The sequence below is a fragment of the Thunnus thynnus genome, chromosome 2 (genome assembly GCF_963924715.1).
Source record: "Thunnus thynnus chromosome 2, fThuThy2.1, whole genome shotgun sequence".
Taxonomy (NCBI): domain Eukaryota; kingdom Metazoa; phylum Chordata; class Actinopteri; order Scombriformes; family Scombridae; genus Thunnus; species Thunnus thynnus.
The window spans coordinates 12835265-12862911 of record NC_089518.1 but is presented as its reverse complement, the minus strand read 5'-3'; the positions used below and the strand labels follow the sequence as shown (position 1 = coordinate 12862911).

The 27647-nt window shown below is 42.2% G+C and overlaps 1 protein-coding gene across 1 annotated transcript; it reads left to right on the top strand.

The window, feature by feature from the left end:
- The first annotated feature begins 299 nt into the window (after nt 1-299).
- si:ch73-138n13.1 (trichohyalin) lies at nt 300-27219 on the top strand. Its single transcript, XM_067603969.1, has 13 exons — nt 300-582; nt 2277-2370; nt 4640-5973; nt 6081-6171; nt 7122-9929; nt 10941-11066; nt 22243-22358; nt 23645-23810; nt 23950-24112; nt 24737-24867; nt 25114-25256; nt 25377-25464; nt 25562-27219. Exons 3-12 carry the CDS (start codon nt 4655-4657, stop codon nt 25450-25452), a joined length of 5139 nt encoding a protein of 1712 aa, XP_067460070.1. The 5' UTR covers nt 300-582; nt 2277-2370; nt 4640-4654; the 3' UTR covers nt 25453-25464; nt 25562-27219.
- Nucleotides 27220-27647: the final 428 nt, after the last annotated feature.

Below are 27647 nucleotides of genomic sequence, written 5' to 3'. Positions count from 1 at the left end.
GGATCGTTCTTGCCCAATCAAATCGCCCCATTTTAAAGTATAGTATCAAACTAAAGGTGCGTCAAGCTGCACACATTCAGCTCAACGTGTGACCGGAAATAACGCTGATTTGCCTGCAAATACGAGTTCTGAGATATGGTTGCTGCTCATTGAAAAAATGAAATGTAGGTTGGAGGTACACATTTATGCCTCTGATCTTGACCCATGAAATACCAGCTCCTTGCCTTTTTTCATTATTTTAGCTCATTAGCTTATGTTCATGCAGTGTTTTTATATTGAAACCGGAAGCCATGTCGTGCTTGAAGGTGTTGTAGAGGCTTTATCAACCGGCCAGGCGGCTTGTTCGGCGCTGTGTGTAGTCTGTATGAGTCCAGGCTGACAACAACACTGCAACCTGAGACGGGAGAGCCAGCTAAGTAAACCAGCTAAGTTAGCCCCTGTGCTAACCTCCTGTGGTAACCTGTCTACTGTCACGACTCGCCATTGTCCGACCAAGTTCAGCGAAATGTCGTATGTTTAAAGTTGCTTCGACAAGACAAGAGAGAGAGAAAAGAAAAGAGGAAAAACGGACTTTCTTGTTTGGTAAGTTGTCTCCGGTTCGCATCAAAACAGCCAGCGAAAGACAGGTTCAGTCTGTTTCCATTTTGCGAGTTCAGCCTCTTGAGTTGTTAGCTTACGGTCGCTAGCCAGCAAGCTGTTGATGCGTAATTCTTTTTTTCTCTTATTTGAAGTCTTTGGGATTGTTAAGACACGCTTACTCTGTATGCATCGTGGTAACACTTGTGCATATTTGTGGTGCATTAAATGCACCCTTGTTCTGAGCAGGCCAACTTAGACTTTTGCTAAACTGGACCGGGTTGTGTCTACCATACGAGGAAGATTAGGTGAGCAGACAGGACAGGGAGGAGGTGGAGGAGGAGGAGGAGGGTTAACACTTGTTGCAAACTGGGATAGATCGACTTTAATGAACTGATATGAGGAACTGAACTCACTAAATGAATGTCGTGAAATTAATGTGTAGTAAAAAAAACAAGTTAGTGTTAGTTTTAATTAAATTAATTCAAATGATGATGGTTTTAACATTCCTTTCATTAATGAGGTGCATATATTGTATTTATGTAAGTTGTTTTTGGGAGGTAATTTACCTGCCTAGCTAATATTTGACATTTAAAGAATAAGTCAAGCCTTTGAGTAACAATGGCATTTACAGTCATTTTACTTGTAATGTTTATAAGTATGTTATTACTTCCCTTTTGATAACAAGATAAACCCAACTTTAATCTACCAGTTTATGATCTTCATTATGAACAATACTGATCAATATTACAGACATGTTAAACTAACAGTCTGCAATCTTCTTGGATGACAGAAGATAATTTATGAAGTAGCTTTAGGATTTGTACAAGGACTACTTTGTGAGAACTCACCTGTGGAAAAACTATACTTCTTCTTTTAGCTGGTAATAGATCAGTTGACATGATTTTGCCTATTGTCTATGATAGGAAATTTCCTCTGTATAACTGGATGAACCAGGTTACTGACTGGATATCTTTTGCTAGTTCCACTCCGAGCCTAAACACAACAAACACTGTGGTGGTTTACCCTATGCCCCATTCTCCTTCTGTAAGTCCTTCCTGCTAGAAATCAAAGAAATATGTGTAAAGATGCCTACCAAATGTTTTGATTATGCAACAGTTCATGCTTAGGGAAATACTTCAGGCTGTTTTTGGCTTTCAGTATTGAGCCTTGTGCAGGATATTCATGTGTCTACTGAGCCTGTATAAGACAGACAATTTCCTAATCCCTGCTGTGTTGCTCGACCCACCATCAGAGTGAATGTTTAGCATTCCATCTTGGCGAAGGCGTTTCCTGTCAACATCTAAAGTTCAAGTTTTCAACTATCCAATCTCTGTTAGCAAACATCAGTTGATGTACATAATGAGATTCACAGAAAAAGAGCAGGACATTATGCAACTATAAGAACAGGAAAAGGTTAACATAGCAGCTGAGCTTGAGTTAATGACTTTGTGCATGCGTTTTGTTGTTTGTTTTTTATGTCTGGACCTATGCCATCAGTTTGAATGTATGGGTGTGACTGTGTTTACTTAAGTCTGTGTCCGTGTAAACATGATCATCTATTTGCTTCTGTACGGAGGCGTGAGAACACCACAGTGAAGAAGCATTTGCTGTGATTTGTCTCCCACAGCCTTAAGCGCTGCAGTCTTGTGGAGTGAAAAGCTTGTGTGCTTTGTTGACACAAAGTGTGTTCCCCTTAGGCTTCTCCAACTCCTTCCTCCTGTCTGATATGTCATCGCTGCTCGGTTACAGCAAAAGCCAGAGCTCTACGGCAGACGGTTGACATCTGGTCAGGTAAGATATGCTGGGGTTCGTCACAGCAGTTTGAGCCAGAATGTTTTTTTTTTTCTTCCAAAAAGCAAAATTGTTCCTGGTCTGTATAATGAAATATCTCAACACAGAAACATGTGGAAAGCATTATCAGATGTGAAGAGGGAGCCTCTTAAAGGGCTAACAGAGAAGTGTTTGGGTTGTAACATTGTCTATCTTCATTCTCGCTATAGAAACAACTGATAGAACTGATTATCGTCATAGTGTGTCAAAAGAGCAGAAACAGATGAACACCTGTTATCTCGTATTCATCACTATAACTCCTTTAGATTGTAGAGTCAGTTGAAGATAAACCTACTAAACTTCATTAGGGGGGGAGCTGAATCTTAATGGCAGTCTGGTATGAGTTTGCAGTGGACTCAGTCATTCTCTGTCACAGCCTGATTTGCCTGTTACACGAGAAAACAATGACATTATACAGTTGTCCAGCCCCTCCCCTAAACCAGGATCCACTTTCAAAGGTACGAGAGCACGATTCATTCAGATTAGTGATGCACATTTTACAAAAGTTATGTTGGTTATCACAAATTGAAAAAAATAAACAATTATTAAGGTCAGTTACATTTAAACAACCCCATTGTTGGAAAAGCAATTATTGTTCTGACCAAATGTTAAAAGGGGCCACGTCATGAAAATACTGAACATAGGAGAAAAAACACTAAATTTGGCTAACATGATATAATGACTGATTTATAGCTCTTCTGAAAACAAAACACATACAAAAGAGTATAAGAGTATGTAGATCAACAAATACAATTTACGTAAAAATAAAGTAAACACTGTAATTGTCATTTGTCTCAATGTATTGTGACTTGAGCTTACCACTAACAACTCTGAGACTCAGGTGAATAGTGCGAGTGAAGTCCCTATTTATGGCAGTCATTTTCATATGTCATTGCAAAAAAAGCGCAAGTGTTATTAATAAACCAAATCATGGCTGCATCCCATTTAGTGTTGCCAATTCCAGGCCCCAGGTGTTTTACATGCAGGGTCAGTGGGACACTTGGGAGCTGAACTATCGTTAATGTGATTCAGGCCACCTACTATGACAAGTTCAAATGTCTCCTGTGAAAAAGGTCTCTTTTTTTAGACAAATTACGAAAGATTTTTCCATTAATTAAGAAAAATAACCCACATAGAAAACTTTTGGAGATCGCTTCATGAATGCTGTGTAATATCCACAGCTCGCCAGTCAAATTAATATAAGATAATTCAGCTTTAATGACCCCCAGAAATGTGCAGAATGTGCTGTTTAATTGTTAACCTTAATAGGGCTTTGTCACAGCAGACCATTCAGGCTTGTTCAGACTGCAGGCAAATCAGATTTGTTACTCATATCAGATCTTTAAGACAGACCGTCCGCACTGTTATTTGCAAGTGATCAGATTGGATTTGTGTGTCCATACATCACCGACCTATCTGCATGGGTTGCTGTGGTAACGACATAGGTGACATAGGTAACTACGTATGCTGGTGACGTGGCTTTCCAACAAGGAAGCATGAGAAATGGAGATCCACAATCCCCCCCAAAGTACCAGCAGACAACTTATTTCAGTGTCTGTCTACGGACTGTTGTTCTCTGTGTTGTCCTCCATACCACTCTGTCAGTAGCAGCATAGATTCTGTTCAGCTGCTCTGATGTATTTCTGCCACTCTGGATTTGACAATGTTGTGTGTCTCATTGCAAGTGATGCTAAAGACACTTTAAAATCTGATTTGAGCATCTGGACTGAGACGCATCTGTAGAAATCTGATTGGAATCGCATTTCAAACCACCTCTAAATGTGGCTTGGATCTAATTTGCAAAAATCACATTTCAAGTGTTTTTTTTCTGTCCAGACTTTCTAAAATCAATCTGGATATGCCAAAAAACATATTTGGGCAGGCAGTCTGAACAAGGTCTTAGACTTTTTATTATCTACACCTGTGTTTTCTTACTCTGACTTGTCAAAATGTCTTCCGTGGATGTTAAAGACAATTTTTTTATTCAGCTCTCAATACTTGAGTCCTTAACCCTCTAGAGTGATCAATAACGTTGTGTAAATATCTTTCTCATTTGGGTGTAGAATCATGCTGCAGTGTAAGACACTCCCAAGACAAAGTCCACAGTAATGGCTAGATAGAGTGAGGCTAATTATAAGTCTGATTCTGCAGTATGAACGGCTGCGGTGGAGTATGTCAATAATACATTTTGGTTTTGTTGTTCTGAGGAGAACTTCTTTTGTATCTATAGTTGCTGTTGAAGAGGATGGCTGCTCAGGTGGAGGTTCAGACTGGGGAGGTTGGGAGGACAGTGGCGGGAGGACGACTTCACCTGAGTCCCCTGACTGACTCCAGTAATAAGAGCCTCATCGAGATCCCCTCCATCAACCAGTCCCGTATCATCACTCCAGAGGCTAACAAGCCTGTCCCTGGCCCCAAACCACGGCTCACTCCCAAACCTTTTGCTGTGGAGAAAAACCCCACTATTAAGCCCATACTTGCCCCTAAGCCCCAAACTAAGCCCCGACCAGAGTCCACTCGCCTCGCTGGATACAAACCAGAGCTTCCATGCTCTCCAAAACCACAGCAACCAGTTGCCACTGGCAAACCCAGGCCTGTGTCAACCAACCCCAACCGTCCTGCGCCTACATCCTTTAAAACATCTAAGTTGAACACTGGGCAAACAACCAAGCCTGTAGTCCAGCCGTTTAAACCAGCCCCTCCTCTTGACCCTGGAGACCCCAGCAAACCCACTCCCCCCATGCCAGTAGAGAGACAAAAACCTGGTGCATCAAGCTTGGCCTATTCCAAGAGCCTTAAAAAACTCCCAGCAGCAGAGTGGTCTGGAACCACCAAAAAAGAAGAGAAGGACCAAATGATACCCAGTAAAGGTGGGGTATCCATTACCAGAGCCAAGTCCATGGGTTTTCTCGCTCAGGTGGGGCAAGAGGAAGATGAAAAAGAAAAAAATAAACCAGAGGCATCTGTGCCACTGCGACCCAAACCCAGAGCCTCCAGGCCCAGACCTGTATCAGCTATTTTCCTCAGCAGTCCAACCAAGACAGAAGCACCAGTTCCTACTCCTCGCTGGACTGGGAGACGACCCCTTTCAGCTGATCTCACATCCAAGTTTGAGTCTATCGGACTGTCACTGCACCGTAAAACTCCCAAGGCAGACACTAAAGAGAACACTCCAGAAGAGAGGGCACTTTCACAGAGGCGAGAGCAAGAGAAAAACCTGAAGAGTAGCACGCCACAAAGTACTGATGCTAAACCTGCTGTCTCAGACCAAAGCAACAAAAAGACAGAAGAAACAAGTGTAAAAGAGACTGATGAGGATAAGCGTGTGGTTAGCATCAAGTCGCGAATCAGTCTCCTCCTTGATTCGTCCTCCTCTCCTGGGGCAGGTGTCACAGGCCAAGTGTTTGATCTTCACTCTCCAGTGCAGCCAGTCCCTGAAACTGAACCACCAGTGGGTGTTAAACAGCTCATAAAGCAGCTTACAGAAGATACACCACCAACTCAGAGTCCTGTCATGAAACCAGCATTGAAGCCCCGACCTCTGCCCCTTGACCTGACTAAAAGGTAAGAGCTGCCCCTAATGTCTCCTCAGTTTGCTTTTGTCCTTTGTCTTTGTCCATGAGTTCCACTGTCATGCATGGCTTTTGTCTTGTGTGATGTATGTTCATCAGGTTTTCATCCGAGAGGTCGCCAGACCTTGGCAGTGTTTCCTTCAGTGAGGCAACAGAGCGCCATGAGATCAGCAAAGATCCTCAGAGGAGGGTAAGAGAGGGACTCAACTTTGTAGTAACTGGTTTCTGTTGGGCTGAGTCTATATTTAGCAAGCAAATGAGAGTAACCATGAGGAACACTGTTACAGCAGAGTGGAAAATACTTTCACATGCTATCCTCTACTCAAAGTTACATTTTAGTGTGTTTCTTGACATGTTTTGCTAAAATAAAGATCAAGGCATATAAGGATAATTACAAAACCAAACAAGGCCATGTGAGTATTTGCAAAATGCTGATACATGTAAAGCATGGGAAAAAAACAACCCTCATGGAAGTTAAGAAAGCTTAATCGTATATCTACCTATATATTTACTAATAGGCATGAACAGGACAATGTGAAATACTTCTTTGAGATAAAAGAGTGCTTACATGTACTGTGGACCCTTGTTAGCCTGTGTTTGGAGGAACATTTCCCTAGAGGAAATGGTGCATTGCAGCAAAAACAATTGTCACTGCCATAGATATACAAAGCTGTGAAACCTTAGACAGCTGGCACAATAATTACCTGCGTTGGCTGCTGGTTATGAAACACACAGAGAGGAGATCACTGGGAAAAGGTCAACACAGAGAGGTTTTGATTACCACCTCTGCACCACACCCACTGTTATGAGGCCAACCTAGAACAAGGGGATACCGTTTCCACGCTGACAGTTGTTCACTTAATCACCGTAACTCTTTTGTGTGACGTATTTCCTCCTGTTTGTTGGCAAATTACATCTGTTCTGACGTCTGGTTTTGTAATAAGAAGTATTTCACTTCAGAGTAGGTTCTTAAAGCTTTTAATCCTTTGCAATGATTCCATATTTATTGTTGCATAGTGTTAAAATGATAGTCTTTTAGAAATATGTATGATTGTTCAATAAGGTTAGATTAATGGACAGGTGGTTACAGGTTTGTTGTTATCACTTAACAATTCTCATTATATGTCTGAATTTTCTTAGATTGAAGAGTCAGCTATCACACCCACTGAACAGAGGACATTGGTGGATTTAAATGATTACCAAGAGCAGCTCATAAAGACCTCAGAGACTGAAGGTCCTGAGGCAGGACAGATGTTTGGCACCACTCCCAAGGAAAGTGATCCCAGCGGTGACGTACAGACAGTACGAGCATCCTTGTTTGAAAATGTTGTGGAGAGGCACAGTGTGCTGATGTTGGATGAGGGTAAACCTGTAAACAAGGCCAAAGACTCGCTCAGCAGCCCGTCATTTAGGAAATTAAGTAGTGAGGATGAGGGAACATTGGTGACTGCTACCTACAAAGAGCCTGTATCTCCATCAGGTCCTCTGCAGATGTTACATGTCTTCGACACTGTGCAGGCAGTGGAAGAGAGCACAGCAGTGAGTGAGAGCATCCCATCAGCTCAGTGGGAGGATAAGGCCCTGACTTTACGCTCCAGACGCTCAGAGGGGAACAGGCCGGTGTCAGAGAGGACTGGTTTAGCACAAGAAGAACCAGCTTTGGCAGTAATGCCAGACCAGCAGCCTCGATACCTCAGAGTTGGATCTTTGCCAAAATGGACCACTACAGGTCTTGAACAAGATACAAGCATGGAGAAAGGGATACTAAAGCAGTCACAAAGGGAAGGACAGGTGGCTTTGAATAAAGACCCAGATTGGCTGAGAGAAGCAGAGCAAGAGGAAGTGGCTGCAGCTCCTAAACGTTTGAAAATGCTGCAGGCAGAAGAACAGCTGAAACCCAGGGCAACCTACTTTGCCTTGACTGGACAAATACAAGAGCCACTTTCTCCTTTAGAGGCAGAACCTGATATAGGGGACACAGCTACACCCTATGATGATTTCTCTATGAGGTTTGCACAGGGAAGCTCTCAAGGGAAGATTCTTCCAGTTAGGAGGAATCCATCATTAGATGAAGCTTTTGGAAAAACCTCTCAAGATGAAGTTGAGGAGTTAAAGATGAGGGGCCAGATGTCACACAGGGATATCAGATCAGCATTGGATGGACAGACGACACAGGAAATGATGGAAGTAGGAAAGAAAAGAGAACTAAAAAAGGAGGCTGAAAGACACAAGGGCAAAATGAAAGAGCTGGAGAGGGAAAAACAGAGACAGCTCGAAATGGAGAAACAAGCACATTTAGAATTTGCACGAATGAAGGAGATGGAGAAGCAAAGAGAATATGAACGACAAAGACAGAAAGCTTTCGAAAGGGAGCAACAGGAGTTTGAGGAGAAACAACGTGCACTGGAAAGGCAGAAACAGCTAGAGCTCGAAAAACAGAAGATGCAAGAGATGGAGAGAGAGAAACAAAGAGAACTAGAAAGAGAGAGGCAGCGGCAGCTCGAGAAAGAAAAACGCAGAGAATTGGAGAGACAGAAGGAGATTGAAAGAGAGAAGCTGCGAGAGTTGGAAAAGGCGAGACAGCGAGAACAGGAGAAGCAGAGGCAGAGGGAAGAAGAGAGGCAGAGAGAGCTGGACAAGGAGAGACAGCTGCTGGAAATCCAAAAGGAGAAACAGAGAATGGAGGAAATGGAGAGAATGAAAGAGTTGGAGAGAAGACAGCTCTTGGAGTTTCAAAAACAGAAGCAGAAGGAAAAGGAGAGGCAACAGGTGTTGGAACTGGAGAAGCAGAGAATCCGAGAGAAGATGGAGAGAGAGGAGGCAGAGAAAATAAAACAGATGTCATTAGAACAGGAAATGTTAAGACTGAAAGAGCTCGATAAAGAAAGGGAAAGACAAAGGGAGATGGAGAGGGAAAAGCTGAGAGAGCTGGAAAGACAGAGACAAAGAGATTTAGAAAGGGAGAGACAGAAACAACTAGATATTGAGAGACAGGAATTAGAAAACCAGAGGTTGAGACAGCGAGAACTTGAGAAGGAAAGGCTCAGGAAGGAGGAGTTGGACAGAATAAAAGATATAGAGATAAGACAGCTCTTGGAGTTTGAAAAGCAAAAGCAAGCAGAGAGGGAGAGACAACAAATTTTAGAGCTGGAGAAACGCAGACTGAGGGAGAAGATGGAGAGGGAGGAGGCAGAGAAAATGAGACAGATAGCCAAACAGCAAGAAGCAGAGAGACAGCGACTAAAAGAGAAGCAAAGGAAAGAGGAGCAGGAGAGGTTGAGGTTGGAGTCATCACCCCTTCGGCCTAAAGTGTTAGATTTGGACTCTGTGCTCCGAAACGACCCTTTTTCCAAGGCTACTTCTCAACGCAGTGATTTTGCAACACGATGGAAGGAGCCATCTCCAAGAGCAGAAGAGTCTTACAAACCTGCCATCCTTGACATAGACTCTTTCACATCTCAAACTCAGCCCTCCCCCAGTAAAGACTTGTTTCCTGTTTCTAGTGTTCAGGGTGTAGACGCTGGGTTCGGGGCTTGGCTACAGCCTACACCTGAGAGGGATGTAAGCTGGAAGGTGCCATCACAGACGGTCGGATTCACAAGCCCAGCATGGACACCGTCTCCTCAGGACCCATGGGAGCTGCAGCCTGTTGAGATGTCAGTGGATAAACCAGTAGCTGAGCCCAGAAAACATGCCAACAAAGTCAGCCCGGAGCAACTCCTCCTCAGGCAGGAGGAACGGGTCCTGGCTCCGCAGAGGCACTGGTCTGGTATGCTAGACGAGCAACTTCACTTGGCACCTTTTGTCAGGACGGAGGCCAAAACTGGTGCGTCTCCTAGTGGAGTCTCTAGCAGCGCTTCTGCAGAGCAGATCTGGTTACCCAGAGAACCACAGCCTCAAGACAGCAGGGTGGAGGTCCGGAGCCAGAGGAGATCACAGGGATCCCAGGTGAGTGAGAGTGATCCATGGACTACTATCAGAGGCACACTTTAATCTTCTCATAAGGAAAATGTTTACATTCTGTAATCTTTAAAAGAGTTTCACTAAGTTTAAAAACAACATGTTTGTCTGGAGATCAGCATCTTTTTAACTAAAGATAACAATTGAAAAATAGTTTTTTAGAAACCAGGTATTATTATATAGAATATCACCTGTTTTAAATTGATTCATATCATTTTGTTGATGCCTGAGATGAAGTGGCATGGGGACAAAGTGCACACAGTCATAGCCTTTTTAACACACACCTAAACACACCCATATGTGCCATCACTCAGTATAAAACTGCCCAACGGTTGCAAAAGGCTGAACTGCCAGAAAGCAGAAGGACAAGAGACCAGTATTGACAGAGAGATAAAATGACCAGTACTAGAGTGTGCTAGGAGAAAACTGTAAAACTGTATTCCTTTTCAAATAAATATTCAGTTAACAAATAACTGAAACAATTATCAGTCCCTAATTAACCACTTGCACCAGTTTGTATCAGTTTAAATTAAAAGGCATTGCCATTTCTTTCAGTGAGCTATTGTGAGCTATTGAGCTATTGTTATTTTCTTTTCATTTGGTATCTAGCAGACATGCAAAGTTCATTTTTACATTTTTGCAACATTTTAAAAATCTAAAAGTGTGGCACCTCAGTGGCTTAGGGGTTAGGACACGAACCAGGAACCGCAGTGTCTCTCTCCCTCATTTCCAGTCATCTCTCCACTATCTCCACTTAAAAAATGTGTCGCCACTAACGCGTGACCAGGCGCATGTTGTGCATTTCCCAGTTGTTCCAGATTATCATGCCTTATTTGTGCAGAATGAATATTCTTCCACCAGTTAAAATTGGGTGTCTACTGGGTCGGTACTTGCTACAGTAACACTCTGTATCAAGAGTCCTGAGAAAATGTGTTGTTCAGGTGTAGTTTACATTATGTGAATATGTGAAGTTTACTCAAGTCCCTTTTGTGTTGCTAGGAGCTGAACAGGATGCGGTCTCGCAGTGTGTCACGGAGATCAGCCCCTTCAAGCAGTGCTGTGGAAGGAAGCCTTTCCAGGATGAGGAGTCGCAGTGCCCACAGAGAGCAGGATCGCTACAGCTGGGTGAGTCCAGCTACAGATCGCACCAGCAAGTTCAGCAACTCTGTTTTTAGCTTTATTACAATCGCTATTTTCATTGAACTATTTCTCACGCAGCTCTGTGGAAACAGGGAGGGAGCAACGTAATGTGTTTGTTTGAGAGCCTGTGTGTCTGTGTGTAGGTCTCGTGCATTTAAGACAGACAGTAAGCAGAAGTGGAATGTAGTTAGTTGACTGAACGTTCACAGGTCAATGCTGCTGTGCTCAGGTAGTTAAGAGTCGGTGACTAATGTTGAAAGCTCCTAGACTCGCCTCCACCCATCCTGCGTTACGCTCTGGGGAAGTGGAGGCCACACACCTTCTCAGGCCTGTAATTCAGGATTGGACATGTTCTCACTGCTCATCTATCAGCAGCCTGTCAGTATGGCTCAGGAAAAGGTGTGAAGTGAAATGGCCTGTAATGATAATGTGTCCTGCAGACACATAATATTTGTGTGGCTGTTTTCCTCCTTTTAACTTTAACCTCACTGTTCAGATCTGCTTTTTCGTACATTTTGAAATGGGTGAATTGAAATTTGCCTGTGTTTTATTTGCAACTACACTCAATACATACATACACATATCATCTGCGTTCAAACAGAGGCAATTTATCAGATATTCAGGGTGGGGTTATGCTGACTCTTCGTCATTAAGACTGTAATTATGGGCCTCCACTATGAACCTAGAAGTACAGTATATTGTGTCCTGTAATTGCATACTGGGACGATACAGAGTGCTGATTAAGTCGCCATGAGTTTAAGATTGACTAACACCATCTAGTGGTTGGTTGTGTTTCAGTTTGTGAGTGTCGCCCTTCCTGGTGTGTGTTGCTGCTGTCAGTGTTTGTGTTTTTTGGTTTGATGCTGCTGGCTGATGTTGAACTCGGAACAAGGTGGCAGCAGTGGAGCTAATTACGATGCTGTTTCATGAGGCGCAAGAATTAACACTGTTGCAAGTTGTTACAGCTTAGAAAACATTTGGGCCCAGGTTGCATACAGTAGAAGATCCATTGTATTAGAGATGTTGTCCCATAATGGCAGAAACGCTACTTAAGATACAATAAAATAAAGGTTTGTAAAATTAGATGTTATGAAATAATATAAAAACGACACTGGGTTGTATTACACTGCATAACCACCTCTCATGTGGTAAAATGTGGGATTTCAGACTTTTTGGAGGATTAGTAGCCGTACTGTGGTTTGCCTCTCAATACCATTGCATTTTAGACTCTGTACACCTCCATATAACTGATATGTGATCACTTCTTCACTTCTGCCATTATTTTTATTTTACAAGAAATGTCTCTCGTTGGTATTTAATGATAGGAGCAGGTACTAAAAATTCGTATTTTTGGATTTGTACTAAAGGATGAAAACATCCCTAAGAATCATGTGATATAATCTGATTATTATCTTTGTATTAATACATTTAAAACAAGGTTACCAAAAATGTTAACAGTTAAACATTGTGTGGTAACATTGCTACATTTAAGATGTAGATATGTACTGCCTACTTTCAGTCAAGACTTTGAGGAAATTCCCAAAAGTCAGTTTTAGCCGATCTGAGATGATTAATTTCCTTGGATTGTATTTACGGGCGGAAGCATCCTCAGACTCACATCGATGAGATAATAGTTGTGTGGTGACATCATGTGGATAAGTCAGAGGGTCTGAGGCTGGTGAGTGGGGCAGAGCAGAGATGGCCATCGGGCTGAGAGCTGTGTTGTACATGTGGACATGCTGCTTGACTCCTCACTGCCTCTGGGTAAGTAACAACACAATTCTCTCTTCTCATCACAGATGTTTCTCTGTGAGAGACGTCCTCTTACATAATACTGAATGTACAGTAGGTAGTTATCACATACAGCGTACTGTACGCACTTAAGCTACATCCCATATCATTTCCTTTTGTGTGCGGTTGCTGGTTGGGTTTCTGGTTGCTGCTTTGCATGGAGTGATGATGTCAGCAGAAGAGGGGAAGTGAGGAGCAGCTGTGAGTCACTTCCAGTAGGGGATATTAAGTACTGTATCGGGAGGAGTATTTGGAAAATGTGGAGCAGTTACATGCTGCTTCTCACTATAAAACATTTCTGTACATCTTTGTGGTGAAGTTAAATCCTTTCATTAAAATCAATAGAGGAAAGTGAACTTTTCTGCCCTTTCTGATCTGAGCTACCATTGTTTGTTTCATGATAAATTATTATGAAAATAGTACATTTTTTGCATATTGGGAGGATGTAACATTTGGATGATTCAAAAACAATGTGAGTAGGGCTGTAACAAACATCATTTATGATTATTATTGATTATTGTCATCATCGATTAATCTGACAATTATTTATTTCAAATAATTGTTTTATATTTAGTCTATAAAAGGTTAACAATGTTAATATTCTCATTTAATAGCTTGTTTTGGCAAAGCACCAGTCCAAAACCCAAAGATATTCCATTTATGAGAATATAAAACCAAGAAGAGAAGCAAATCCCAACATTTCACAAGCTGGAACCAGTTAAAGGGGAAACTGGGATTTTTCAACCTGGACCTTATTTTCCTATCATTTTGTGCCTAAGTAACTAATGGGGACAACAGGAAGACCAGATCAAGCGAAAAGTAAAGAATAACATTTAATTTCTCTGTATGGCCTATAATGTTGTCAGACACTTATAATAACAATCTGAGCCTGTCAGTGGCAAAAACAGACACTTTTAGTGGATGCACATTGACAAGGTGCTGTTGCCCCGTCGGATTACAGCGCAGCCCATTTCACAGCTGCCGGCTGAAGCTCTCTTGCTCAATACTGGACCAATTTAAAAAAATTTGTTGTCCCCATTAGTCACTTAGATATAAAATGACGGGAAAACAGGGTCCAGGTTGAAAAATCCCGGAGTTTCCCTTTTAATGGTTGGCATTTTTGCTTGACAAATGACTTTAAATAATTATCAGAATAGTTGTTGCTCATCACTTTTAGTTATTGTTTCAGCAGTAAGTGATAATAAGTAGAGAAGACAGAATATTAATGAAATAATAATATATTTTTGTTACAGGAAAGTAACTTAAGATATTAAATATGAGAAATGTAGCTTTTTCAGATGGAGTTACACTGTCCGTAGTCAGAATACTCTAGAAGAGGCGGCCATTTTCATGCTGAGGAGTACAGGAACTAAGTCTGTTCGTGAGCTGTTGGAAACTGAGAACCTCACAGCAGATTTGCCTTAAGCTCAGCACTTCAAAGACACATTAATCAGATTACCTGTAGGGGGCATATGTGGACAGTGATTCAGCCTCTGTCCCAGTTTACTATGAGGTTAACTCACTGAAGCGCGTCGTCGTTTATTGTTTTAGTTGAGGTACAACTTGACCGACACCAGTTAACTGAGACCTGAGTGTGAACCATGAACCAAAACATATTTTCTAGTCTGTTCTACTGTTTGCATGCGTCAGATTTAAACAAACATTCACTTGACTGTTGTGATTCATTCTTTTGGTCACATGGTGCTGAGTGTTTGGTTGATGAGTATATAGTCTCACTGCTCCGGAAGAGCCACACCTGTCCTTTCACTCTTCTCTATCATGCATGTCTAATCAATCTATTTATAGTTTTCTCCTAATCTTTATCATGCATTCATTCCTATCTGATTACATTACACTTGCTCATCCCCACTTTCAGTTCATTACAGCCTCCTCTTTCTGTTTTGAATGGAGATGCTTATTAAAAGTAACATCTCTCCTTTCACATCTGTTTCCACCTCTCATCCGTTCTGCCTGTGACACTTCACTGTCTTGCCCTGCAACTGAAACAGAGCGACAGAGCACCGCAGAACATATATCACCCTCCCCTCTCTCCCTCCCGCTCTGAATCAGGGACCTCCCATTCTCCCTCTCACTCTGTCTGCCTCTGTTCCACACTCCCTCTCTCCACCCTGTTTCTCCTTGACGGTGAGTCCTATAGCGCTGAGCACAGAGAGCAGCACTGCTGACGCATTTTCTCCTACCTGCCCGTACCTGCAGAAAAAGGCGAGGAGAGAACATTTTCTCTCTCTTCCTCTTCTCTCCTCTGGATTTGACTTCCCCACCACAGTACTCTCTCCTAGTTCTTCTATTTGGCACTGCGTTGGTTGCCCTCTGGTTTTCCTTATGGAATATGAATGACTACAGCAGCTTTCCTTTTGCCACCAGCTGTTCTGCACCATTTCTCCTTGCAGCTTTTTATCAGAAGATAGCATAGCATCAGGAACCATGGGAATGTAACCTTGTTGGTTGGATGGATTTTTTCAACTTTTAACCTGGGCCTTGTTTTGGAAGGAACACATCAACACCAGCTCTGGGAGAGCTGTCAGGTTGGCTGTAATTGAGGCTGGGATCAGGACAGACAAGCTCACACCTGGAGAATTGGCGGAGGTCTTAATAGCACTGTTAAAAGTCTAATTTTCATTCTCAGTATTATTAGCACAGCCAGCCTGTGTGATGGAAATAGATAACTGAATGTTCTGCCAAACATAAATGACATGTTGAGGATATGATACTGTTATTACTGCTCGTCAATCCTGTACTTGAGTAGTTGTCACTTTCTGTACTTGAAGCCAGAGAAACATGGCAGAGAAACCTGTTGGTAGACAGCACAGCAGTTTTTCAAGCAGTCTCCTAGAGTAGTGCCTTGCATAACTAATAGTAAGTGTTAGACTTAGAGCAACCTTACATAACCTTTACATGCCCACTTGGTTGGTGAGGCAGGCATATCATAGCAAGCATATCTTGTGTGCATCAAAATAGACATTTGAAAGCTTCAAAATTCACTTAAGGCCGACAGTCTGGAGCCTTGACGGTGATGAGTCCTGATGGCTCCACTGGGGCTGCACTGCAGAAAGTCCATTTAGAAGTGATACTGAGCAGAGGCTCAGTCCTGTAACAGTCAGAGACTGGCTGGCAGTATCTGTGCTGCAGTGCTATAAGGAGCAGACACCATCACCACCACCACCACATCTGACTGGCTGAGCTGTGTTGTTGTCTGTGTCACCCACTGCACTGCTGCAGTATTGACCTAGCATCACACTCCAGCGAATACCTAGGACACTGTCCCTGGACTGCCACCCCTCAAGCATAACTAGACTCTAATGATTCCCTGCTGCTGTGATAACAAGAGTCACAGCTCAGCTCGGAGACTCTTTACTGACACAGCAGGTGTTGCGAGTACTGGGTCGTGATGGAGTATCTGGGGGACAAGCTGTCAGTGGCCCACTCTCAGGTGTCAGGATGGGTGGGAAATGTCCGTCGCTCACTTCACGGGGCAATCAGCCTTTTGTCCACGTCGGTGGAGAGGGGAGGCAGGGGAGAGGATGGGACTGGAGGCTTCAAGAGAACCAACTCTCTACGCTCTCTGGCCTCTCGCAGCAGGGAGTCCATCCGCAGGTTCTCACTGCGCAGCCAGCAACGTCTGTCCCTACGCAGACGCACCGCACCCAACACCCCCACTGCTGTAAGACAACACACATATTTAAAGTACAAACATACACACCAGGGAAGCACCGATACCACCTTCTACTGGTATCCACTGAAACCAACTGCAAACAATAACCCGACACCAATATGATCCAATAGCCAACTGACTAATATAGCTGCTAGTATGTACATATTTACTACTATGTACATACTCAGCAGTATAACATATGTTGGAGTTAAATAAAGCACAAGTGGAATTGAAGGCATTTTGCAGAAATGTCGATGCAGTTCTGTAATGTCACTGTGTTAACAGCTGCTGCTTCATGGACAGTTTGGTCTCTAGCCAAACATCTCCAACATCTCAAGAACTTATCCATCTGCCTCGTTATGCTCCTCCTGACTTTTTAACCTCCTGCTACCTCTCATCCATCTCTTTCTCTTTCCTGTCATCACTTCTTCATCTTATATTGTCCTTGGCACAATGTTAACCATTCTTTGTTTGTCTGTCTTTGTTTAGCAAAGCTGTTGTTATACTGGTTCTTCAGGTCATTATGTCGCCTAGTATGTGGTTTGTAGTTTTTAGTTGTTGTTTTTTTTTTTTAATGGGCTCAAAGACCGACAAATTTGATCCTATTAGGATTTCTTGTGTAATATTAGTATTGCCAAAATGGTAAACTCTTAAAGAGACAAAAGTCATTGGCTTCCTGTCACTTGCCTCAACCCTGACATCTACCATGCTCTGTGCTCTATGTAAAGGACAGATTTATAAATCCATATAGGGATATGGGTACTTTGCAGTAGAGTTGTTCCTATCTTTAGGTCACGCCTGTTTGCTAAACTGCAGTGTAACACCTCATGAGTCATAACTTCTAAAGATAAGGGGTGTTTTCATGGTATCTGTGTGGTTGCCAGTTGTGGTGACATGTCTTTTTGTCAGTCTTGACAGATGTGATTGTGGTGTCTAAGAGCAGTAGGCCTCCCCTCTGGACTGGTGTTAAGTGGATGAGTGACAGTAAGAGGCCAGTTGAATGGGTGGACAGTGGCCAGGTATCTAGTAAATGGGTGAGAGGAAGGAGAGGATGTGGAAATCAGAACTACACACTTCTCACTGATTGTCAGAATTCATTCATAATATCAAATGACTTTGTACCAAATCTCTAGACTACTTTAGTACTCTGACATGGCATTTGTTTCATACCATATGTTGTATAAATATAAACTGCTGACTGTTGGTGTTAACCAGGCTCCGAAATCTCCCACCCTGGTGTCATGAGTTGTGGATGCAAGTGGGAAACATATGAAAAGCACCATTTAAAGTAATTCGGCAGGTATTGAAATAAAAAAAAAACAGTGAAGGTCAAATTGGCGGCACAGTGGTGCAGTGGTCAGCACTGTTGCCTCACAGTAAGAGGGTTCTGGGTTTGAACCCACTGGCCAGCTTGGGCCCTTATGTGTGGAGTGTGCATGTTCTGGGTTGTCTCCAGATACTCCAGCTTCCTCCCACAGACCAAAAACATGCAGCTTAGGATAATTAGGTTAATTGGTGACTCTAGATTGCCCATAGGTGTGAATGTGACTCTAGATTGCCCATAGGTGTGAATGTGAGTGTGAATGGTTGTCTGTCTGTATACATGTCAGCCCTGTGATTGACTGGCAACCTGTCCAGGATGTACCCCGCCTCTTGCCCAATGTCAGCTAAGATTGCAACTCTCTATAGGATAAGAGGTAAAGAAAGGAATGAATGAATCAATGAAGATCAAAGTAATATAATTAATCATACTTTCAAAAAGCAAATTAAATGAAACTTTTTATCAGAAGAAATAAAATGTGTTTATTTGGAAAAGACAAAGAGCGATACCTAAAGGTCCAGTAATATTTTCAGTATTCATGTTAGACTTTAAATTCATGAATACAAATTATTTTGGATTTGGTGGTTCAAAGAGTGTTGTCAAGCTAGACCAATGACCAATTGAAATGATCACAGACAAAACTGGCAACCTGTGATTATAAATGAGTATTTATGTGAACATTACTAAAAAAAACCCATCAAATTAATGATTTTAACTGAAATGTGATGGTTATTTTTACACTTTATTGACAAAAATTTGAACTCAACAATCATCATGTCGGCAAAAACAGGAAAATAAACTCCAGACTGAAAGTAATGAGAATAATCCTTTTAAGTCTCCGTTCCCTCCTCAGCCACATCACAACATTCAGCTGATGTCAGGTCCAGCTGCTCTCTGGGTTAAGTTCTTAAGCCAAGTCAGGTTTTTACATTCTTTTCCCTCCGTTCTTACTACATGCTTTGCACAGCATTGAACCCTCGTCTGTATGTACCACTTATGTAATGAAAGAATAATGAAAGAATAACACAGTGCTGTTCGGTTTGCCTAGCAGGGTACGTTTTAATGTAAGCTCCTCTGACGTGGAGCTAGAATGCCCATTTGTTGACATGAGATTAGTGCTTGCGGGAGCAGTTGTTTTGAATATCTGTAGGATATTGATATTGATTACCGCTGTGTCCATGAGTACACGCAGAGCATACTTTCCCACTCCACTCCAGCCAGATTGATTGGAGAATGGAGAGTGGAGACATACTAGGGGGTCTACTGGTGTGATTGAACAGGTTTTTATGGCTGTTAATAATCTTACATTATTTAAAATGGTCAAGTCGGATCCCTTTTTCAAAAACTGAAGGTATGTAAACACTTAAAAAAGAGCTTTTTACAGTTTGCAAGATCTGATTTAAAGATAATGCACTTATCCATTTAAAGACTGTGACTCTGAAGGTTGACACATGTTCCTGTTGTTGACGGGGTTAAAGGCTTGATGCTGTGTTCATATAAATACACTATTACATCTACAGTAGCTGCTCACTTTGTGTCTTCTGCTCTGATGTAACACCATCTGTTAGATGTTTTACAGCCTTCCTTTTTTCACAGAGCAACAAAGCAATTATTCACTTTTCATTTCACCGTCGAGGTAGAAAGACTAATCGTCCTGTGTGAATGTGTCATGGGTCATGTGTAGCACACTGCGTTATCAAGTAAAAGTTTCCAAGGCCTCATTCCAGCCCCTTCCTCCACAGATTGTCAGTCAGCCCTGCTCAGTGATCAGGCCTTTCTCTCCTTCATCCTTCCATTCATCCGCTCTTTGTTATTTCCCCTGACACACCCTTCCTGTCGTCGTCTAGGGGAAGCTGGCTATTGCTAATGTTATTAAGGAAAAGCTTGCTTTCTGACAGCTATAAATCATTGTTACTAGAACTGTTGGTTCGGTAGGCCTTGTTTTCCATGTTTGTTCCTGATAGCAGAGACTATACCTGTGAGTGTCAGTCATAAAGTTTTTTTGTTTTTATTGTTGAGTCAATAAACCTGTCTGGCACTGTAGCATGCAGAGATTAATGCAAACTGCACCAAAAAAACAAAGTAGAAAGAGCCCAACTGGAGTTAAATACTGAGGCTGTTAAAAGCTCCTATTTTACTGAATAATAAATGCTGTGAGATTATGAATGAGCTTTCTAAAGGCTTTTCAACTCCTGCTTTGAGTGGGCTGCCATAAGTCCTTTCTTTCAGCGGCTGTATAATGGCGCCTCTCTTAAACATGTTCCAGCAAAGGCAATATACCTCCTCTACGCTGATCAAGTGAGGGTGTGTTCGGGGTGTGTTTAGGTTAGGTAACAACTCATGCACACATTGGATAGGAATTTTTATCACCAGAAATTTATAAGGCCTGGATTAAAGATTTTTTTGGCATTTTGACAACACTGACAGCAGCATAAGACAGGCGAGAGAGAGAAGGTCGACATAATACCAAGATCTCCAACTGGAACTGAACCAAAGATTGAGCAATTACATGGTGTACTCACAGTGATGCCCCGTTCTGGGCCTCCTCAATGAAGACACTTAAGGTCTCACTATGCTTTAAACAAGCTAGGTTGTACGATGTTCAAGGCTAAAGTGTTAATACCTGTTTGAAACTAAACACTGGAAGGCTGGCCAAAATAAAGAGGCGGAAGACATTAGAAATCACACTTTCAGACAGTCTCAAGACAGAAGTAGTTGTGCAAAGAATGAAAAAAGAGCTTGCAAAAAGAGAGGATGCACATCTGGCCAATCACCGTGTAAAGTGGGCATGACTGTCCGATTTGTCTATTTTGTAAAATTACAAAATTTGTCAGGAGGCAGCCTTCGTCATCAGAAAGGCGTTTTCAGATACTGTTAGACAACCCAGTAAACACCTTGTTTAAAGCATACTGAGTCCTTTAACTTTGTAAATTAGCTATTTCAGAACAATAAACTTATCAACTCAGGCCACAATCCATTGTAGGTTGTTTTTGGAAGGAAAGGTTTATACTGGCTGCTCCCGTGCGTTAGATATGTTATTGATCTATTGCTTCAGTTGATGCTGTAGAGAGTTAAACACACACATTGTTTCAATTGTTTAGACTCACTACCGTACATTATTCTTTGTGGAAAGCTGAAGGTCGAATTAGCCGCTGTGTGTAATCGACCCCACCATGACCACCAGATTAGCCGAGTATTTGTTTCCTGGTTCTGCATGATCAACCTACAGGTTAATTTGTACTAGATGTTTTGTTCCCTGCTGAAGTGTCAGTGGAAGCAGGGCTCAGAAGTGTGCGTGTGTGTATTCGAGGGTAAGTGGTGTGACCCTGTGATGTCGACTTTGAAAAGTATGAGTGCTGTAAATCCTTGAGAAGAGGATGAACTTGAGCACAAGTGCTTTCTCAGATGCAGGGAGCAGCGTTGAATGCCATTCTCACTGTTCTCTGTTTTTCTTTTTTTTGTCCTGCCAGGAAAGGCATAGCTGACGGACGACATCTGGCTCCACTGCTCTTTTCTCTTACACTCCCTCAATCAAAATCTCTCACAGTCACACTCTACGTCAGAATTTCTTTCTCATTGTCTCTGAACTTTTTTTTTTTTCTTGTATCTCTGCTCTCACATACAAAGAAAACAAGGATTGCATTCACTTACAGTCACTGCTCAATAAACATTACTACTGAACCGTACGGCTCTGATAGTCTAAGGAACCTGGGCAATTACAGAGCCAGGTGTATCACATTTCTCTGTCCACCCCTCAGGCAACATCTGACGACAGAAGGATTTTCTATTGTTTTTTGCTATATAGGCCAGGGTTATCAGTTCATGCGCAGGCGTGCCTCTGTGAGCTGTGTGTGGTTTTGAGACAGTATGTCCTCTGTACAAGCCTCATTAAAAGAGGCATGGTTCAGTAGACAGCAAACACACACTCAATCACCCACCCACCCTTCTTCGTCTTTGTCCCCACGCTGGTCCCGTCTCCATTAACTCATCCGTTCACCTTTCATTATCCGTCTTACCACTGCAGGCTGCTCAACCACGACACTGTCGGCCTTTCAGTAGTAGCAATGACGATTAACTGACTACTGTACTTTATTATTCATAATAATGGGTTACTATTCTTATCAGTTAAACAGAGTTATGACCTGTTTATCTTATATTAGCAATATAAATATAAAAGGACAGTTCCCAAATATTTACCACCTAGGGCCGAGATTCTTAGCTGTCATCAGCAGTAGGTTGTACTGATGTAAAGCGTTAGTTGCATACACAATGAGAGACCTGCTTCTGGTGTCTCTCAGGCTAGTCTGTTATATAATTTCAATCCAATTTGATTCCTCCACATTCATTAATAATCTCTCTCTCCCTCTTGCCTCTAGGTGCAAAAGAAGCAAAGTGTCAGTGGTGAGGAGGAGGAGAAAGATTCAGAAACTCCAGGGCGTGAGACTGACAGTCAGTACGGGACCTGGGAGACGGGACTGCGCACTGATGACAGGTAAACACATACTCTGTCTGCATTTTACATGCACACAGTATAGGTGACTGGAAACTGTCAGAGCTGTCCATAGTGAAATGGTATGCAACACAACTACATCAAGTGCAATCTTTATCTTAATTTTTTCTTTACTTAGAATAACTGGATTAAACTGGACTTGTGTTCCGGTGTGTCTAGCAGTGTCTCATGTCTCTGTGTCAGTGTGTACAATTCAGCTGGGTTATAAAACGATAATGATTAATAACCAGTTTACAACAAAGGACTTCTAATACCGTATTTCCTCAAATAAAAGATGAAAGCTGGGTGTCCTATAATGGCCGGGGGCATGGTCGACTGGACAAAATCCTGGTGCCAGTTAAGCAGAAATAGTAGTTGGATGTAACTTCAGTTCTATGACTACATGCACAGCCCTCTAGCTGACCGTCACAGAGAGGAGAGGGGAACGGAGGAGTCACATTATCATTTAAATACAAGGATAACGGTGTATATTTTAATAATAATGACGGCAATGACACTACATGAGCATAGGTAACCAGGGTAACAAGGGTAACTTGGCTAAGTCAGCAAGCATACATCCATGAGCATGCTACCCGCATGCTACCCGCATGCTACAGCTAAGCGGTGCGTTGCCAAAACATTCCAGGTGGAAGTCAAGCGCTTGAATTATTGTTCCACACGTCAGAGTAAGTGGATTACCGGTAATGCAGTAACCACATTTAACAGAACAAACGGAAGCAGATCAGAAAGGAGCCTTCATACTAAAATATCAGTGGGAATTAGAGATAAAGGCCTCTCTCTAATATAATTATATATAATATATTTGAGGAAATATGGTATTTGGTTAGAGTGGAGCACAGACATTAATTAGCTCCTGTGTTCTCTCTTATTGCAATCTGTTACTGACCTCCTGTGGTGAGAAATAATATCACAACATTGACAAGCACTGAAAAGAATGGACAGTTATTCTCTTCAAATCTGTTAAAAAATGTAATTAATGTTTCTTTAAAGTGTTTTATATGCATATGGACAAGATGTCATCAGTCTTTTACATGTATAGTGTATAGAAACACTACGTTTAACTGCCATGATGACAGGGGAGGCCTGCAGTCTGTTTTTAAGTGCGTCATCTAAATCATAGCTTCCCACAGTAAACTTGTGACAGGAACAAAAGAAAAGATGTGACTCAGACTCTGTGTGATTGTAGCTGTGCTCACAGCAACCACACAGTTGTTTCCAGAGGTTTTTCTAAATTTTTTTTTTTTTTTTCCTTCTTTTAACTTTTTTAGTCTGACTCCTGCCACTCCCAGCTCGGAGAGTAACTTCAGCTCTTCACCAAGGAAGCCCACTCCATCACACACGCCAGGTGAAAACGCCTCGCAGTTTGACATCGAAACCCTAGATGGCCTCCTTCCATCATCCTCGTCTGAGAACCAGCCACTCCCTTTCCCTGATGTAAGTGTCATCTGAGTTGACCACAGCTGAGGTTTTATGATGGCACATATCACCAGTCTCTCGTTTCTCTTACATGTTTTAGCAACAAATGTTCCTCATAACTGCGTTGGATGTAATTTCTCTGTGTCTGTGCGTCCAGGCCCCGACCACTCTGTTAGACAACAGCGCTCTCCGCTCCAGAGCCCAGCTGGGAAAGAAGCGAGCCCCACGGACACGGCCCTCCAGAGCTGCCCGTCAGAGTGCTGCCCAGGCAGAGGGAGAGGCAGGAACCACTGAGGACTGGCTTTACAGAGACTCCACAGGTTAGCACGTCCCCTAGAACTGAAGTCTTTGTGTTTATTTTCATCTTGACTGAAGAGGTGGGCAATATGAATTAAATTTGTTATGATATATGTCATTTTATATCATGATATTGATATACTGCATATGCTGTGATATGACAATTTCATCTGGAAATTGTTTATAGCTCAAATAGCTATAACCAATATAGCTAAAAAAAAGTCTGTTTTGGGATAATCTAGTAAATACCTGACAAATCAATATTCTTCCTATAAATCTACTAAAGCAGTGGTGGTCTAACATTACCTGAGATCTTAAGGGAAATCTGCCATAGTATAAACAGTATGGCAAAACCTCCAGTAGTGACAAATTTCTATCATCTCATTGTATTTCATCATATTTCCCAATCCTACTTGGCACCAAACAAGACAAGCTAAACGTTTGACAAGATGTTATAAACTGGATTTAATTAGATGACCTCTTTTGTCAGTATACTCTAAACAGATACATGTGGAAAATATTCACTCTTAAGTTTCTTTTTGTTGTTCAAATGTGCTTTTGATGTGTCAGACAACAAAATATCCACCTCTTTAAGTGATAGCTGTACATTCACAAAATAATATGCATTTGTGCTCTCCCTGTGACAGAGGAGAAGGTTGAGAGTAAGAACGACGACTCGGACTATGAGGAGCAGACCAGAGCAGACGCCAGCCCTGCTGTTGCTTCTCAGCCACAGAGGATCGCCCTGTTCCCTGGAGTGGACCCCTCAGCTTTAAAGGTGAGCCTTACACGAGTAGGAAGAAAGGGTAATTCATTGTAAGTGCTCACCAAATATAAAGTTTGTTAACCAGTCCTGTTTGATGCTATTTGCCACTTACTGTGCTGCTGTTGTGATATTACAGAGTACTGTAATTGTTCTGACCTCTCTGATCATGCACAGTGATGGGATTTTATCAAGAAATGAACTGGAATGCACCATGACTTATCACTAAAACACTTAAAAATGTCCCGTTCTTGTTGTCAGGCGCAGCTTAAGAAGAGGGGCGACTCTGACAATCAAACTGATGGACCCTCTCCCTCCCCTTCCCAGCTTTCTCGCTCCCCCAAGTCCCCCTTCCTCCCACGAGCAGCGCGTGTACTGCCCCCACCTGGTGGGAAAGAAAATGGGTAAGAGACACCAGCTGAGAGAAATCATTCCCTCTGGTGACAAGGATTTGTTCACACGTTGTTTAGCTCTTTGTTTTCCTGCATTCACCTTTCACTTCTGTCTGTCTCTTACCTTTGCAGTGAGGAGGACTCGCCTCAGTGGTTGAAAGAGCTGAAGTCCAAGAAGCGCTTGAGTCAATATGAAAATGAGAGCTAAGTAAACAGTGAGGTAAGATAGTTTTTGAGTGGTTTTTTTTATGTCTCTTTCACTGTGAGGAAGAAATATCAGTTTTTAACACCTGTTTTCCTCTCATTCTCTCCTCAAGGTTGCCTTAACAGACGAATCTATAAGAAACAGAAGCCTTAACGTTTGACCCAGAGAGTAGGAGGGGTAAATCTACCGCTGCTGATGTATTTTTTTTTTCTTTTTTTTTTTGTTCTCTTCCCATCTGGGTCGATAAATGTGCATGGTGCCTTTTTTACGGAGAGTCTCTGTCTTATGGAAAAAGAAAAAGCAAGGAGAAAAAAAAAACATCTGGCTGCTCTGCTTATCCATTTCACGCTTGAACCTGTGGGAGCTCTTTTGTACCAGGAGGGACTTCACATGAACACTTTAATAGGGACCAGGAGAAGTGGTTGAAGGGTGGAGGAGGACAAAAGGCGTTGATTTCCTGTCAAGCTGCATTTCAGGAAATGGTTAACTTGTGGGACCACGACGCCTCTTCACCCTGGACGTGCTTCATCACGCGCTGGAGGACAATCCAGCTAATCCTCTACAAGATGTTTATATTTAGTTTCCTTACTCGACTAATGTGTACAAGTCGGCTGTTACTGCCGTATATGTGTTTATCAGTCAATGGAGGTTGTTGATGGAGTCACACAAGCATTGCCATAGGATAACATTTCAGTCACTAAACTTCTTGAACATAGAGAACAAATCACCGCTGACTTGATTGTCAGTGGGAGTGTATATCATGTTAGTAATCAGGAGATGTTATATTTGTATTATTGTTGATTTAACAAAGACAGAGAGCTAGTTTTGGAAAAAAAAGAACATCAAGTTGCATCACTACAACAGAGGCTCCAACGCCTTTTACTTTGATACACTCAACAGCCTAATGGTGTCACAATTGCTGCATACTGTGTATCTTTTTTGTCTCATTATCTAATATTATGTATTTGTCTTTGTGGAAGAGGGATGGGGGACTTTTGGCCAAGTGACTTTGCATCTGTCAATCATGCACACTCCTTATCAGCACAAATAGGCTCTTCAATCCTGTTATGAAAACACTAATCAGCCTGTCTTCCTTTAGCTTTTAATAGATTGAATGATTGTAACTGTAAGCATCCATTACAAGCCATATTCACCTTGTAGTGCTCACACACTCCTCCATTAATGTATGTTTTTTCTCCAGAAAATGTGCAATTTCCCCCTCTATTTTATTATGTGCATGCACAATCTTTGCTGTCAAACCAGGCTTTGTTCAAACTGACTGGGCCAGAGTGTCAGGGTGTTGGCTCACACTACTCCAGCGGAGGGACGGTTTGCTCACTACATTGTTTAAACGACTCTACCCTCCGCATCGCTACACACAAATGTGACTGTTTGCACCTGCTTTACAGTTTCCTCATCATGTCTGTCATCCACCCGCTCGCTCTGCGCTTCTATCAAGCACTTTGTCACTTGATGCACTACAGCACTGACCTCTGCCCCCTCTCATTGACCATGTCTTGTCCTCCTGTTTTTGGGTGAACTCATTGGAGTGCTCATGCAATGCAAGTGAATGTGTTGATCGAGTCTTTCGGAGTGATTGTCCCTGGTTTCTATGTACATGATGTTTTACTTTGTCAAAAATCTGAGGGTTTATTTTTTATGTCCTTCTTTGTCCTTTTTTAATTTGAAAGTAAAGATGTATATTACACTGTGTTGTACTGGCCAGTGTCCTAAAGTGAATAAATTCTTAATAAAATTTACTTGACTTGAGCTGCAGTCTCTGTCTAGTGTTTCTTCACATAAGTTTATCCCTATAAACATTCAAAAAGGGAAATTTCTCCATCTTTCTGAGTATTTCTTTGACTGGTGCATGTTGTGTGTTTTTCTATTTTAAATCAAATCACACACTGAAAGTATTAAGCCAAATGACATCTGAGAATAACACTGAAATTAATCAAAGCTAGCTAAACCTATGGATAGAAACAGTTATTCATGAAAGAGCTGTATTTGATCTCAATACTAACACTAACCTGAATTTGTTAGGAAGTTTAGTGCAGTTAAGCTTGGGTGTAATCCGGGCGTGTGTGTATGTTTGTGTGTATTTGTGCTGAGCGGGGCTGTTTGCTGAATCCTCTTGGCTCTCTCTCCCTGTGCCCGCACACAGTGCTTGCTGGCAGGCAGGCAGACAGGCAGGGCAG